The sequence below is a fragment of the Schistocerca piceifrons genome, chromosome 9 (genome assembly GCF_021461385.2).
Source record: "Schistocerca piceifrons isolate TAMUIC-IGC-003096 chromosome 9, iqSchPice1.1, whole genome shotgun sequence".
In the NCBI taxonomy this organism is placed as follows: Eukaryota; Metazoa; Arthropoda; class Insecta; order Orthoptera; family Acrididae; genus Schistocerca; species Schistocerca piceifrons.
Window position 1 is genome coordinate 163205219 of NC_060146.1, and position 17074 is coordinate 163222292.

The 17074-nt window shown below is 42.0% G+C and overlaps 2 protein-coding genes across 5 annotated transcripts in view; one reads left to right on the forward strand and one right to left on the reverse strand.

Annotated features, from left to right (window-relative positions):
* The window catches only part of LOC124717315, a 148101-nt gene extending 144331 nt beyond the window's left edge, over positions 1–3770 (reverse strand). For 2 of the 3 annotated variants that reach the window (XM_047244147.1, XM_047244146.1), the window contains exons 1-2: positions 3429–3769; positions 3065–3156 (exon numbers count right to left, since the gene is read on the reverse strand). In XM_047244147.1, the coding sequence (XP_047100103.1) occupies positions 3065–3156; positions 3429–3510 (174 nt within the window). In that variant the 5' untranslated portion in view covers positions 3511–3769. Of the gene's footprint in view, positions 1–3064; positions 3157–3428 lie in introns of all 3 variants that reach the window. The other variant, XM_047244148.1, reaches the window with a different exon arrangement.
* A 401-nt stretch (positions 3771–4171) lies between these two features.
* The window catches only part of LOC124717317 (nucleolar protein dao-5-like), a 36051-nt gene continuing 23148 nt past the window's right edge, over positions 4172–17074 (forward strand). For both annotated transcript variants that reach the window (XM_047244149.1, XM_047244150.1), the window contains exons 1-3: positions 4172–4388; positions 4462–4643; positions 4732–4911. In XM_047244149.1, the coding sequence (XP_047100105.1) occupies positions 4378–4388; positions 4462–4643; positions 4732–4911 (373 nt within the window). In that variant the 5' untranslated portion in view covers positions 4172–4377. The remainder of the gene's footprint in view (positions 4389–4461; positions 4644–4731; positions 4912–17074) is intronic.

A 17074-nucleotide genomic window follows, 5' to 3' on the forward strand; every position in this document is an offset into this window, starting at 1 on the left:
TTAGGAACCAGGTTTTAAATTGTAAGACATTTCCAGTGGCAGATGTGGACTCTGATCACAATCTATTGGTTATGAACTGTAGATTAAAACTGAAGAAACTGCAAAAAGGTGGGAATTTAAGGAGATGGGACCTGGATAAACTGAAAGAACCAGAGGTTGTACAGAGTTTCAGGGAGAGCATAAGGGAACAATTGACAGGAATGGGGGAAAGAAATACAGAAGAAGAATGGGTAGCTCTGAGAGATATAGTGAAGGCAGCAGACGATCAAGTAGGTAAAAAGGCGAGGGCTGATAGAAATCCTTGGATAACAGAAGAAATATTGAATTTAATTGATGAAAGGAGAAAATATAAAAATGCAGTAAATGAAGCAGGCAAAAAGGAATACAAACGTCTCAAAAATGAGATCGACAGGAAGTGCAAAATGGCTAAGCAGGGATGGCTAGAGGACAAATGTAAGGATGTAGAGGCTTGTCTCACTAGGGGTACGATAGATACTGCCTACAGGAAAATTAAAGAGACCTTTGGAGAAAAGAGAACCACTTGTATGAATATCAAGAGCTCAGATGGAAACCCAGTTCTAAGCAAAGAAGGGAAAGCAGAAAGGTGGAAGGAGTATATAGAGGGTCTATACAAGGGCGATGTACTTGAGGACAATACTATGGAAATGGAAGAGGATGTAGATGAAGATGAAATGGGAGATACGATACTGCGGGAAGAGTTTGACAGAGCACTGAAAGACCTGAGCCGAAACAAGGCCCCGAGAGTAGACAACATTCCATTAGAACTACTGACGGCCTTGGGAGAGCCAGTCCTGACAAAACTCTACCGTCTGGTGAGCAAGATGTATGAGACAGGCGAAATACCCTCAGACTTCAAGAAGAATATAATAATTCCGATCCCAAAGAATGCAGGTGCTGACAGACGTGAAAATTACCGAACAATCAGTTTAATAACTACCGCTGCAAAATACTAACGCGAATTCTTTACAGACAGATGGAAAAACTGGTAGAAGCCGACCTCGGGGAAGATCAGTTTGGATTCCGTAGGAATATTGGAACACGTGAGGCAATACTGACCCTACGACTTATCTTAGAAGCTAGATTAAGGAAAGGCAAACCTACGTTTCTACCATTTGTAGACTTAGAGAAAGCTTTTGACAATGATGACTGGAATACTCTTTTTCAAATTCTTAAGGTGGCAGGGGTAAAATACAGGGAGCAAAAGGCTATTTACAATTTGTACAGAAACCAGATGGCAATTATAAGAGTCGAGGGGCACGAAAGGGAAGCAGTGGTTGGGAAGGGAGTGAGACAGGGTTGTAGCCTATCCCTGAAGTTATTCAATCTGTATATTGAGCAAGCAGTAAAGGAAAAGAAAAATTCGGAGTAGGTATTAAAACCCATGGAGAAGAAATAAAAACTTTGAGGTTAGCCGATGACATTGTAATTTTGTCAGAGATAGCAAAGGACTTGGAAGAGCAGTTGAACGGAATGGACAGTGTCTTGAAAGGAGGGTATAAGACGAACATCAACAAAAGCAAAACGAGGGTAATGGAATGTAGTCGAACTAAGTCGGGTGATGCTGAGGGAATTAGATTAGGAAATGAGACACTTAAAGTAGGAAAGGAGTTTTGCTATTTGGGGAGCAAAATAACTGATGAGGGTCGAAGTAGAGAGGATATCAAATGTAGACTGGCAATGGCAAGGAAATTGTTTCTGAAGAAGAGAATTTTGTTAACATCGAGTATAGATTTAAGTGTCAGGAAGTTGTTTCTGAAAGTACTTGTATGGAGCATAGCCCTGTATGGAAGTGAAACATGGACGATAAATAGTTTGGACAGGAAGAGAATAGAAGCTTTCGAAATGTGGTGCTACAGAAGAATGCTTAAGATTAGATGGGTAGATCATATAACTAATGAGGAGGTATTGAATATGATTGGGGAGAAGAGAAGTTTGAGGCACAACTTGACTAGAAGAAGGGATCGTTTGGTAGGACATTTTCTGAGGCATCAAGGGATCACCAATTTAGTATTGGAGGGCAGCGTGGATGGTAAAAATCGCAGAGGGAGACCAAGAGATGAATACACTCTACAGATTCAGAAGGATGTAGGTTGCAGTAGGTACTGGGAGATGAAGAAGGTTGCACAGGATAGAGTAGGATGGAGAGCTGCATCAAACCAGTCTCAGGACTGAAGACCACAACAACAACAACAACAACAACAACAATAAAACTATAACACTGGAATACAAAACACTATCCCAAGAAAACATGTCACATTTCACGAACTAAACTACCAATTTTATAAGCCATAACAGTCAGATCAACAATAATCAATCTCACACTACCTCAACAACAAAAATAATCAATTCATATCTTCTAGTGAAACAATGAAATCAAGCAATTCTCAATGGCCATTGTATACTATTAACTGATTGTCTGCAAGCAATGGAAATGAAAACAGCAGCACTGTCAACATTCTACATGCACTTTAAGCAAGGAATGTAATGACTTTGTTATTACAGAAAATAAACAAACAATATATTACTGCAGTCAGGAAGCCAATGTTTTTAACAATCATTTCCTTCAAGTAACTAGGAAGATCAGTATTGGTAGCTTAAGTGATAATGTAATAGAAGACCAGTACATACAAGGAACAATGACACATATCTAATGACAAATCACAATTCCTCCATGCTTTGGCAAAGACATTATTAATATAATTACCTCTCAAAATACCAAGAACTCTCCCAAAGTAATATGCATTGCATTTGTTCACATATGTAATACATCACTTCTAAGGTGATTTTACTAGACATGCTGAAATATGTTATCATCAAATGCCTTACAAGAATGTTTCCACGAAATAACGAGAAGTCGAATTTATAATCCGTAGAGTACGTGAATAACCAAATGAAACAAAATTAACTTAAATCAAAAGCTACTTATGTCGAATTCTCACCAAAGGGGATTTCATGGATGGAATAAAATATTTCATGTAATTTCCCCCTAATAATAAAACTAAATCTTAATAAGAAATCAAGGCCCATTAGCATTTTGTATTACCTTCGTAGCTAGGCAGAGAAACGTCCCTTCTTCCAACAAAGGTTGATTCAAAATACGATCTTTTGTCACATTTTCGTCAGGGTCATCATCACCTGCACAATAAAATGTCATATACTACCTGATACATCCATAATGACACAACTCAGACACCTGTTATCACACGAAAAAAAAAATCGTCACAAAACAATAAATATGATGTAGATTATTCAGGAAAAATGTAATTTTCTGCAGTTTGAAATTCTCTATGTCAACGCTAATTGCATTTATTTCTGGGACACTAAAATTAGCAACGCATGATTCGTTTAAAATAACAGTGCATTCAGTCCGTTCGTAAAAGAAATGCACATCCACGTAATACACTCACATGCTTCCAAAAGTGATTTAATTATGTCTGTTCTTCCATGTTCCACAGCAGTCTTTATGTTGTCGCAAATTTCGAGCAGCATCTTTCGGAGAATTTTATTATCACAGACATTGGCGTATTTAAACAAGCGACATACACAAAACGACCACACACAATTACCGGCTCGACATCTCTTACGTCATTACACCACCGAATGCTTGGGTGCAGTGTCAACAATTAGTATAAATAACAACATTGCCAATACACGACATCTTTGGTATTGCAGTATAGTAGTACTAGTAGTCCTACGTTTATACTTTATAGCACCAGTGCTTGTGTTTGGAGGATGGTGGAAAATTTGATTTCGCGTCGTGGACTTAAATTTCAGAATTTTATCGTTCACTTCTTTGTAAAAGATCTCTCCAAAGTATCTGTTGATGACTGATTTGACTCTTATGCATATTAAATAATCTTAAATAGTTCCCTGTCTTTTTATTGGTGATTCTAAAATGGTTTGCAAAGCGATGGAGAGCCTAATTTTTATTGAAAAAGGAAACGTTGTAACATATATAAATGTTTTTTTTCTCAATGTATGAACCAAATAAATACGCCTAGAACGTGCAAAATTAAATTAAGCTGTCGGCAAATTCATTTCCTTTCGAAGAATGACCTGTGATAATATGTAGTGAAGAATTTCACAAAGAAATTTGACGGCATCATGTATTATCTGAGCAGTTCAACAGGTATGTTGCCCGTAAGTCGCAAGAGTAGATCTACTTTGTGGTTTCTGCTGTTACGGAAGCAGGAGCAGTAGCAGTGGAAGTAGAGAATAGTCAGCTTTTCAAAATACTGGTTACGTGGCTGTGTAACCGGTGTCATAAGAAATATAATAATGATTAAACAGATTCAAATACGCTAAGAGCGCAAGAGATGTCGTATATTGGTTTTCCTTAACTCGAGTAACCTCGTGATGGAGAAGAGGTACCAGTAACCTCCAAACAGTAACACGATTTTCGTCCCCCACATATATTTGCAATCATGGATATTTTCGCAGGGAGCAGAGGGCCCGTCGCGACAGACGAAGAGATGGCAAGCGTAATACTTTTCAGAATGATCAAGGAAAAGAAACAGTCAAGCCGCAGCAATCTTCTGTGGAGGAAAAGAAAATTGATGCTCAAAATGTAGAAGTATCGAATAAAAAGAATACGTCAGAAGAGAAAGGCAAGACCATTGAAGGTGATGTACAATACAGATACAAAAACTTTAATAAGGAAAAGCTGTGCAATATTTTATGTTTGAGATTATTTGTATATATAATTTTCAGATGATCCTCTGAGATTTGCAAACTTGAAACGAGAAACAGATGAAATTGCTGCGCTAAAAGCGAAAAAGCCACTTAAGAGACAAATTTTCAGCAACTGGTCGAAATATGAAGAGCCATTGCCAAGTCAAGACGAAAGTCGAGCTGCCGACTTTGAAACCCTCCTCCATGCACCACAGTCAGGTGAGATAAACTGACAAAAATACCAGCTGTTGATGCAGTATAGAAAATCTAATATAATGTATATTTTTACACGACCAGAATAGGGATTAGATGCAGTATGTACCTACTGTAGTTCTCTGAAAGTCTGCTATAGAGTTTAATTTTCATTTGGGTGTAAGTTATAGCTCCTTCAGTGAACATGTAGATTTAGTTTATCTTGTCATATGGACTGTAATTGTAGTAGTAGTGAAAATTTTCAGACGTCCATAAAAACATAATTTACTTAATGTTTTATGTTGTTATGACAATAACATACTTCGACATAAAATACTCAATAATTGTTAAAATATATGCATGCGATGTTATGACATTTGTATGGCATGTTTGGAAATGAAGAATAGAGTTCCAAAAGATCTAAACAAAAGAAGTGTAAATATTTTTATTTCTTTATTCTGTCACATTGAAAATAATATACGGTTCATAGTCTATGTCATAAACAGCTTGTGTAGGAAGATCGGTGGCCAACACATTTGGGTAACTGGTGTAAACAGTGATAAAGTTAGAAGGTAGGAGAAGTGGTAATGGTGGAAGCAACCTGTGAGGGTGGATCATGAATCATGTGTGGGTAACTCAGTTGGTAGAACAATTGTCCGTGAAAAGCAAAAATCCCAAGTTAGAGTCCCGTTGCAGCATAGTTTTTTCTTTCTTCTGTTTAAAATTGTTTTGTAACCATAAGGGTTGTTTTTTGATAATTTTAAAATTGTCGAAACTTAGGTCAAAGGTTACAATAAACCCTTATTTGTTATGATTAACTAATTTTTTTCCTTAAAGTTTACTGTCACACAGTTGCTGAAGTTGCAGCCACATTTAAGATTTTAAAATAAGAGACAGGATTGTTGACAAATATTCTGTCTTGTTGGTCTGTTTATTAATTTTGTAAATAGTGGGATCTAGTGTAGCAGGGGATACAACTTGTCGGCTTTGGACAATGACGTCACAAGTCGCCAGAAAGCAGTTTACCATTTTCGCTTTTGCTGTTATGTATGTTTCGTTTTTTTTACTGATTGCTTAATAAAGTGGATCTGTTTATTCTATCTCGTGAGATTTTTTGTAAAAAAAGCCAAAAAACACTTATCAGCTACTGAAGGGAGCTACAACACTAAGAAGAATCGCTTCTCATCTGGCGACTTGTGACGTCATTGTCCAAAGCCGACGGGTTGTATCCCCTGCTACACTAGTCCCAAATAGTGAATTGTTTTTGATATTATTTTACATTAGTCTGAGTATGATGAAGACAATTTGCACCTTGACTCAAATCCTGGGTTCCAGACTTCCATGAATATTCACCAGTTCTTGGAAACTGTAGTAAAGTGTTGTGAGATGTGATGTGGTTTTAATGAGGCTTTAATGGTTCTGTTGTGTTTATTTCAACAATTGAGCATTAATGTTTGGTGTCTCATCCAATATTTTTTGATGTTAACTATTTTTATATGGCTTATTTATCACTTTTGACATATTCTTACTGATCATGAATACATCGAGCCAGATGTGACACATGACACTACAAGTTAGTTTTTTGCTTATACAGACAATGTGTAGGCTTTTGTGGATCAGCCTGGTTTTGTGTCCTGATGTCACCAATATAGCTAAATGCTAATGAAAGTGCTTCAATATGAGCCTAAACACTCGGCGATATCTCTGACACTTGCACTTGATTTTGGTGAACAGAGTTGGTAGTGGTAATTTACTTATAGTAGTAGTAGTAGAGGGGTTTTGGGGGCGCACGACAGCAAGGTCTTCAGCGCCCGTGCAGTATCACAGTGAGACGGGTGTCAAGGAGAGAAAAAAAAAAAAAAACCCTCAGAACATTGACATAAAATGGAACATAAAACACGGGGAACAATCATTGAAAAAATGTGCTCACCCACACCGAAGCGTGGGATGAAGCAGGGCGTCAGCAGTAAAACATGGACAACACAGGAAGAAAATGGTAGAGGGAGCTAAAACAATGTAGCACATGGAAGTGGCTGGCTGACCGCAAGGAAAAAAGGGGAGGAGTCAGCCACTCTGCAACACACTAAAACCTCCAGCCTAAAAGCTTAGGCCAGAGTCCAGATACATCACAGAACTTAAAAACCCTAGACACACATGTCTCATCGTCAGCTAAAACACAAGGCAGAGCCCCATCAACTTGTGCTTCTGCCCTTGCATCACGGTATAAAATGCAGTCTGTTAAAATGTGCCGGACAGAGATGTGCACACCACAAGCGTCACAAAAGGGAGGATCCTCCCGCCGTAATAAATAGCTATGCGTCACAGGACAGTGCCCAATCCGCAGACGTGTGAGGGCCACCTCTTCCCGCCTGAGCAACCGGCAGGAGGAACGCCACGGCCGAGTGGTTGACTTTACCGACCGCAGTTTATTGGCCGACACCGCCAGCCATTCGTCCTCCCACAACTCCATGCACTTCCTGTGGAGTGCAGCGATGACTGACTGCAAGGGGATAGGACACTGGACCACATCATGCTCTCTGCAGGCCTCCTTGGCAGCCCGGTCAGCCTGTACATTGCCCCATATGCCGACATGACCAGGCACCCAGCAGAAGGATACCTCTTTACCCCGTTGTTGGAGCAAGTACAGTTGGTCATGTATCAACTGGACCATCTCCTCAGTCGGGTATAGGCTCTGCAGCGATTGTAAGGCACTAAGAGAATCGGAGCAGAGAAGAAATCGATCGCCCCGAACACGATGCATCTGCTCCAGTGCCTTCAGGATCGCGTGGAGCTCCGCTGCGAAAACGGTATATTCAGCAGGGAGGCGAATCCGGGTGACACGATCAGGGAACACCACAGAACAGCCTACGGAAGTCTCCTGTTTCGAGCCATCAGTATAAACGACAGTGAAACCGTGATGCAGGTCTAAAATGCTAAAAAACAGAGATTGGAACGTAAAATCTGGTGTGCCATCTTTCTTAAAACGAGTCAAATCTAAAATAAATTTGGGACGCCGGAGGAGCCAAGGTGGAGATCTGCTCCAACCGCGACGTAAAACACGAAGACCAGCCACAGACATTGCAGCGAGGCAATCCTGTGCGCGAATCCCATAGGGCTGCGTCGCACGTTGCCGGTTATGAAATAACCGTGCCAGAGGAGGCTGAGCAATGGTATGGTATGCAGGTGTGTATGGTGTGGACAAAGTTTTATACGCCTGGCGTACCGTAAGTAGCCGTCGTCGCATATGAAGTGGCGGTTCACCATATGGTTTATACTATAAACAACTGTGGCTGTACATGAAACTGTATAAAATTTCTATCAATTTCATTTAGTGACAGATTGTTATATGAGACAGAAACACTTTATTTGCCACTTGCTTCACTGGTTATTTATTTCTGCAGCCTGGGTTTATGCCTCTTAGTCCACTGTCTAGAATTGTTGACAAAGATATTGTACATAATGGCACAAATGTAAACAACAAAGAGTTTACAATTTTAAGAGATATACTCAATGCAAAAGGTAACTGATTCATACTTATAGAACTGTAAAATGAATGAAATAGCTGGCTTGTTGATGGGGCACAGTTTAAAAAAATTTGAGTAGGCAGTCAGTCAGGTTTTGCCATATTGAGAAGTGGAGAGTAACTTGGGTTCATATATCTGCCTGCCTGCCCAGAGCGCCTCTTGATCTTCGGTATTGGGAGCAGAGACAATGCAGTGCAAAGGTGGAATAAGTTTTCTGCAGCTTCTATCTTTTGTGGAGTTTTAAGTTTGATGCACTCTGTTCTATCTGCATGAAATTTTGTGGTTGTAGTCATCGAGAAGTTCAGACAAGTGAAATCTATATGCCATAACATAAAAATTTCTTGTCTTAGTTAGTAGATGTTTTGTTTGATTTACTGCTGCTGAAAAGAGCATCTACATCTACACTTTGTAAACACTGTGAAGTACATGACAGAGAGCGCTGTCTGTTTCACCTTTGTTCCTCTTCCATTTGTGTATGGAGCATGGGAAGAATCACTGGTTAAACACCTCCATGAATGCAGTAATTAATATAAACGCAGCTTCACAGTCTCTGTGTGAGCGATGCAGAGGAGGCTGTAGTGTACTTGTAAATTCCTCACTCAATAGTGTTTCTTGAAACATTCTAAGTGGACTTTGATGAGGGAGTTGGCGTCTGTCTTCAAAGAGTCTGCCCATTCAAGGTTTTCAGCATTTCTTTGGTGCTTTTACACAAATGGTGCAAACCTGTGAACTTTTGTGCTGCTCATCTTTGTATACATTCAGTGCCCATATTAGTCCTGTTTTGTATGCATCCTGCACGCACTCAAACAACATTCTCGAGTGGTTTGCACAAACGAGTCATGACCAGTCTCCTTCATTTATAATGTAAGTTTGTTAGCGAGTGTAACCTTCCGCGTTGCGCTATTCATAGTATAGTACTGTTTTCAGGCACGGGATGAGTTAGTCACTGTTCCTAAGTATCTCGAGATCTCTCCGACTGCTATCAAGCGATTGCAAGCTGCTGTGAATGGGTATGTTGGGCAAACTTCTGGGAGTCGTGTATCAGAAATATCGAAGGTACCGTTAAGTACTGGTATCTCCTGTGGACAATCTCCTCTAGGGAACACTGGATTTATCACTACTTGTCCACTTGACTATGAGTGGTGTCTCAGTGGGAGGACTATGCATCCTGTACAGTGAAGATGGGGACTGGGAGAACTCAGGGTGCAATAGCCGTCCCTGTGACTGAAAAGTTTGAGGTGCTGTCTTCCTCCAAAACTGAAACTGAGCCAATGAGACTAAGTTCACCTGTTCGGAAACTTCCATTGTCTTTTTGTCAAAAGAAGCCAAATGCAAAAGGGTAGGGGTCTGTTAATTGCAGGAAGTCAAAATGTACAGCAAATAAGGACAGTGAGGGATGGGGAAGAAACCCAGCTGCACTCTGTGTTTATGCTTGGAGATATGCTGAAGAGACTATTCCAGCTGCCATTGAGGAACAGGCTGCGCCTTCAGAATGGGTTTGGCGGCCGCAGGGTTCCTGAGCTGGGGACAGCTAAGCACCCCCAGTCCCCAGTCACCGTAAGCTTAGGGCACGGTTCAGCGACCACCATGTGGCGCGACCGTGGAACGTTGTGTGTCTCAGGGAACTGGGATCTTGGCTTGACTGTGAGGATGGAATAAACCTCTCAAAAAAATAAAAAAAACACCTTAATCTCGAGGTCTGCTGTGCACTGATGAGATGCATGGCTGTTGAGGTGGAACATTCGTTAGCGGACAACCTTTGGGGAACCAGCCACACTTCAGTTGTACAGGGCTTGCCTAAACCCGCAGTGCTCTGTCTAGGTGAACTTCTATTTCCCTAGCTGCTTGTGGTACTGAAATGGATCCTTCGATGTTTCCTCTTCCACCTCACAGCAGAATGGATGGACTGCTGGTAGGTACTAATGCCCAATCAAATAAGAGGGCTTGGGTAGCCAGTCTTCTAGAGTCAGGGGTTATACAGAATTTGTCCATGAATAGTAACAGAATGTATACTGCCAGTCAGAATGTGTTTTTAATAGTGAAATGGAAAGAGGGCAGTTTTGCAAAAGTTACACCTTTTTATATTCAACAAGGTTGGAGGGCATCGCAGGTTCATTGAAGTTTGTCAAATGACTGCATAATGGCACACTGTTCTTTGAAACTGCTAGTTCCCAACAAGCAACAAACCTCTGGGAAGCTAAATGCCTCAGAGTGTCATATAGAACAAAGTGAGAATTACATCAAAATGTTAGTTGTCACGATTGAGCTACTGTAGCCCATTACTAACAATATTGTAAGGTGCTTGAAAATGTCATGGGCAAGGCAAAGAGTATTGGGTGCACAAATAGAATAGCTAATTCACAGGCTAAAATTAAGGAAGTGTCTGGTCAGCAGCATAAGGTCTACAATGTGAAGGCAGTTCATAGTAAAAATATTTCTGTTACTGATAAGTCTGGTTTAACAATCACTTTCTGAACATTGCTGGTGAATTAAATAAAAACTTAGTTTCTACAGAATAGATAACAAACCTATTCACCAAGCGGTTGTAGAACACATACACAAAAGTCTGTTGTAATTGGCAAGCTTTTGGAGCCAGAGGCTCCTTCAGGCAGAAGGGTTGAAGAGGAAGGAAGAATGGTGAAGAAAAAGGACTTGAGAAGTCCAGGAAAACAGGTAGATTTTGGGAAAGTCACCCAGAACCGCAGGTCAGGGAAGACTTACCATATAGGATTAGAAGGAAAGACTGATTGTTGGGGATCAGTCTTGGAACAATCAGCCTTTCCTTCTCATCATGTACAGTAAGTCCCTCCGACCTGCAGTTCTGGGTGACTTTCACAAAATCTACCCATTTTCCTACACCTCTCCAGTACTTTTCCTTCACCCTTCTTCCTTCCCCTTCAGCCCTCCTGCCTGAAGGAGGAGCCTCTGGCTCCGAAAGCTTGCCAATCACAACTGTCTTTTATGGGTGTGTTCTGCCGCCGCTTCGTGAGTAGAATTTTTATTTATCTAATTAAATAATTTTCTCAATAATTGAGTGTTTTCATTGTTGTTAGTTTCTACAGGGAATTGTATAACTCTCTCGGGAAATGCCTTTCTGAGACTGATGTCTGAAACACTCCTCTGTGATACTGGCAAGGGGGAGATTTAGTGAATAATTAAATCACTGAAGATTAAGGACTCTCATGGATACGATGGAGTACCTAGCAGAATATTAAAGTTCTGTGCTGCACGTGTTAGCCCTGTACTTGGCCATATTTGTAATTTTTCCTTTTAGAATGGTCAATTTCCTGAACGATTAAGGTACTCAGTACTAAAGATGGTTTATAAAAAGGGAGAAAGGGATAATGTAGACAATTTTAAACCTATTTGTATCCCATCAATGTTTTCTAAAGTTATTGAAAAGGCTGTGTATGTTAGGGTAATTGATCGTTTTATTTCTCATAACTTGCTATCAAATGTGCAGTTCGGTTTTAGACATGGTTTAACAACTGAAAATGCTATATTCTCATTTCTCTGTGAGGTACTGGATGGATTAAACAAAAGGTTTTGAATGCTAGGCATCTTTTTTTATTTAACTTAGGCGTTTGATTGTGTTGTCCAGAAGTTGGACAGTTATGGAATACAGGGAGCAGCTCACAATTGGTTCAAATGCTAAATCACAGTAAGGCTCAGCTTTTACATTTTCTAACACGCAATTCAACAAAACCTGACATTGTAGTTTCACAGAATGGGCATACGATTAGTGAAACTGAACAGTTCAATTTTCTTGGTGTTCAGACAGATAGTAAACTGCCACGGAAAGCCCACATTCAGGATCTTCTTCAAAGACTTGGTGCTGCCGTTTTTACTATTCGAACGGTATCGGAAATGAGTGATAGTTCGACATGAAAAGTAGTCTACTTTGCTTATTTTCATTTGCTTATAACGTATGGTATTATATTTTGAGGTAACTCTTCCCAGTCTCAGAAACAGATGGTTCAGGCAATAAGTGGTGTAAGTTTGTGAACCTCTTGTCGAGCCCTGTTCACTAGTCTAAGTATCTGACATTGGCCTGTCAATATACACTCCTGGAAATTGAAATAAGAACACCGTGAATTCATTGTCCCAGGAAGGGGAAACTTTATTGACACATTCCTGGGGTCAGATACATCACATGATCACACTGACAGAACCACAGGCACATAGACACAGGCAACAGAGCATGCACAATGTGTATATCCACCTTTCGCAGCAATGCAGGCTGCTATTCTCCCATGGAGACGATCGTAGAGATGCTGGATGTAGTCCTGTGGAACGGCTTGCCATGCCATTTCCACCTGGCGCCTCAGTTGGACCAGCGTTCGTGCTGGACGTGCAGACCACGTGAGACGACGCTTCATCCAGACCCAAACATGCTCAATGGGGGACAGATCCGGAGATCTTGCTGGCCAGGGTAGTTGACTTACACCTTCTAGAGCAAGTTGGGTGGCACGGGATACATGCGGACGTGCTTTGTCCTGTTGGAACAGCAAGTTCCCTTGCCGGTCTAGGAATGGTAGAACGATGGGTTCGATGACGGTTTGGAAGTACCGTGCACTATTCAGTGTCCCCTCGACGATCACCAGTGGTGTACGGCCAGTGTAGGAGATCGCTCCCCACACCATGATGCCGGGTGTTGGCCCTGTGTGCCTCGGTCGTATGCAGTCCTGATTGTGGCGCTCACCTGCACGGCACCAAACACGCGTACGACCATCATTGGCACCAAGGCAGAAGCGACTCTCATCGCTGAAGACAACACGTCTCCATTCGTCCCTCCATTCACGCCTGTCGCGACACCACTGGAGGCGGGCTGCATGATGTTGGGGCGTGAGCGGAAGACGGCCTAACGGTGTGTGGGACCGTAGCCCAGCTTCATGGAGACGGTTGCGAATGGTCCTCGCCGATACCCCAGGAGCAACAGTGTCCCTAATTTGCTGGGAAGTGGCGGTGCGGTCCCCTACGGCACTGCGTAGGATCCTACGGTCTTGGCGTGCATCGGTGCGTTGCTGCGGTCCGGTCCCAGGTCAACGGGCACGTGCACCTTCCGCCGACCACTGGCGACAACATCGATGTACTGTGGAGACCTCACGCCCCACGTGTTGAGCAATTCGGCGATACGTCCACCCGGCCTCCCGCATGCCCACTATACGCCCTCGCTCAAAGTCCGTCAACTGCACATACGGTTCACGTCCACGCTGTCGCGGCATGCTACCAGTGTTAAAGACTGCGATGGAGCTCCGTATGCCACGGCAAACTGGCTGACACTGACGGCAGCGGTGCACAAATGCTGCGCAGCTAGCGCCATTCGACGGCCAACACCGCGGTTCCTGGTGTGTCCGCTGTGCCGTGCGTGTGATCATTGCTTGTACAGCCCTCTCGCAGTGTCCGGAGCAAGTATGGTGGGTCTGACACACCGGTGTCAATGTGTTCTTTTTTCCATTTCCAGGAGTGTATATATTCTTTACTGTTGTTTCTTGTTCACAATATCGTCTTATTCCCAAGAATTAGCAGCTTTCACTCAGTTAATACTAGGCAGAGATTAAGAGATCCAATCTGCATTTGGACTGCACTTTTTTGACTCTTGTGCAGTACACTGCTGCATCCATTTTCAGTAAGCTACCACAAGAATACAAAAATGTTAGCAGTAATCTATGCACTTTCAAATCAAAGCTGACTAGTTTCCCCATGGGCCACTAATTCTATTCTGTTAGGGGTTCCTTGCAAAATGAAACTGATTCCTGTGTTATATTCTTGATTACATTTACATAAACTTATGGCTTGCCTTTTTGGTTAATAAACATTTTATTTTATTGATGAGTGGGCTCAGGAGGGGATTGTTGAAATACAAAATATATTGGAAAAGGGCGGATGGTGATCTCATAAAATCTGATTCCATTATCCTTAACCTTCAATAGCACAAAACTCCCAGAGTATGTAAAGGCAGGTTTTCTTAGGTCTAAGCATACAGCCATATGCCCATAATCCAATGCACTGTTTCAAGTGCCAGCACTTTGGGCACACCTCTTTAGGATGTAAGGGTGAAGCCACTTGTGACAAAACCGCCCATCGTGGGCATTGGCTGCTCCTCCCCACCAAAGTGTGTAAATTGGTCTTGGGATCACACTGTCTGGAGTAGAGATTTCAGATCTTCCTTGAAAAGCGGGAGATATTGGAGGTAAAGACTTCAAAGCACATCCCATATGGAGAGGCCAAGAAGATCTAAAAGGCCATGCAGCCTCCCACATTCACTCCATCTTTTGCTTCTGCCCTTAAAAAGCCTATTTTGACAGTCAATACTTCTATGCAAACGGAGGTTGCTAGTGTCAGCATTAGTACCTGCATGTGCTAGGGTACTTGTCAAGCTGCTGCTGTTTTCAAGCCCATCACCCCTCCACAAACATCAGAGAAAGCCACAGTTACCACCATTGCTTAGCTCACAGTACCTCTAAGGCAGAGCCTTGTAAAATATCCAGTGCTGCCTCTGCCACTGTTGTGGTAGTTCCCACAAAGCCCTCTCAGTCCAACAAAGCAAATGTGAAGCTTCTGCCACAGGTGAAAACAGGTGGTAGACCGTCAATGTCAGTGTCATTTGACTTGTGGCTCTACTGCTTCTGCTTCAGAGCCAATGGACTGCGCAGGGCAAGCATGTTGCACTAAAGCTGAAATTTCAACTGTTGTGAGATTTCCACTCATGCAGAAGGACAGGGTGAAAGTCCAACCACCACGATAAATGGCTCCTTTATTACAGTGGAACATGAATGGGTTCGGGGCCCATAGGGAGGAACTGAAACTCCTGGCACAGGCCTAACCCATGTGCTTGTGTTTACAGGAATACATTTCAAAGTTAGAGATGTCACTGTAAGGATGACCTGAGTGGGAAATGAGCCAAGGGAGGCGTTATTATGTTTGTCAATAACACATACCACTCCTCTGTTCTCCCCTTACTTACTGACCAACAAGCAGTAGCCGCTCTAGTTCATGCGAGTTCATTGATCACTATCTGCTCCCTGTACTTGCCTCTGCAGGATGCAGTAGACTCTGATGCTCTCACAGGCTTTATTGAACAACTCCCCACCCATTTCTTCTGCTGGGTGATTTAAATGCCCATAATGTATTATAGGACTCGCACTATACTAGCCCCAGGGGTTGAGTGTTGGAGGACCTCATGATGTTGCAGGAGCTGTGCATCCTTAACTCAGTCAGTTCCACACATCTCCCGGCTACTACTGGGTCATCCTCTGCCATAAACCTCTCTTTCTTCTCTCCAGCCCTTGCATACTCAGCACAGTGGGAAGCAACTAATGACTTTCATTCCAATGATTGCTTCCCATTGTCGATCCACCTAGTGGATGGAGGATTGTTGAAACAGAAGCCATCAATATGGATGTTCAGCAGGGCTAACTGGGTGCTGTTCAGCACAGTTGGCTGTGTTTGAACACCAGGGCAGCGTACAGGAATGGGATGGACAACATCTTGCATGTGATCCCTTAGGCTGCTGACCTATCTGTACCAAAGTTTTTAGCTCGTCTTACTAGGCAACCTGTACCTTGGTGGACAGATGAGTATTGTTATGCCATACAGGACAGGCGCATGGCTTTTTGATGCCCAACAGCAGATGACCTCACAACCTTTAGAGTCGGAGGGCCAAAGCTCGAAGCGTCATTAAGGAGAACAAGACACAGTCATGACAAGCATTCCTGGACTCCATCAACCATTCCACTTGTTAGATGGAAGTATGGGAAGCTAGTGCTGAAACAGAGGTGTCTCCAAATGACGCCCAGAGACATTGCTCAGAGCCTGGTCAGTCATTTTGCACAAACTGCAGCCGATACAGGCTAGGATCTGGCAGTTTGCTGCTACCGAGCAATTGCTTTAAAGCAGAAGCAATGAAAAGAAGACAAAAAAAGCCTTAAAAGTAGACAGATCAATCACCCAGCAATTTAATGAAGGCTAGAAAGTTGCGAATACTGGCTGAGAGGGCCACTGAACTGAGTGGAATTGATGAAGAGATCAGTTTCCTGTCACAGACATGTTTAGACTGATTTTCATTGATTGATTCTAATTGTTTGTTTGAATTTTTGTTGTTTGACAAAACACTGTGTATTATTTGGCAGAGAAAATCTCTCTTTTTGCTCCCCAATACTGTTCTTATTTTTGAAACTTTGTTATTATGTTACACAACATATTCCTTTTATGTTTTTTGTCCAATTTCATACATCATCTTCCCTGAAAAGTTCATAAATTGTGTGTGGAAGAAGGAGCAAAAACTTGCTGTTAATTTGAAGTTTGAGTTAACTCATTAATAAACACAAAATCCTTCAACTCAAAATTTGTCAGGGAAAACTACTAAAACTGTGTCTGGAAATCGGGGAACTGCCAAGGAATTTTACTTGGGAAACTTGGGGCAACGCTGATGGTCATCTACAGGGGTTAGCAATTAAAATTTTCTGCTGGCATAACATTTCACTTATGATCTGATAGTAATCACTCCTTTCAAATAAATTACCAGTTATAATTGTGATTCTTTGAGAAGTCAGTGTGCATTTTAATCCACTATGATATTTGTGTACAATGAGGTGAGTCACAGTAGCAAATTTATTGGTGAATGTTTTAAGCGGAGTACTTCAGTCAGTTTTGGAGGATGCAAA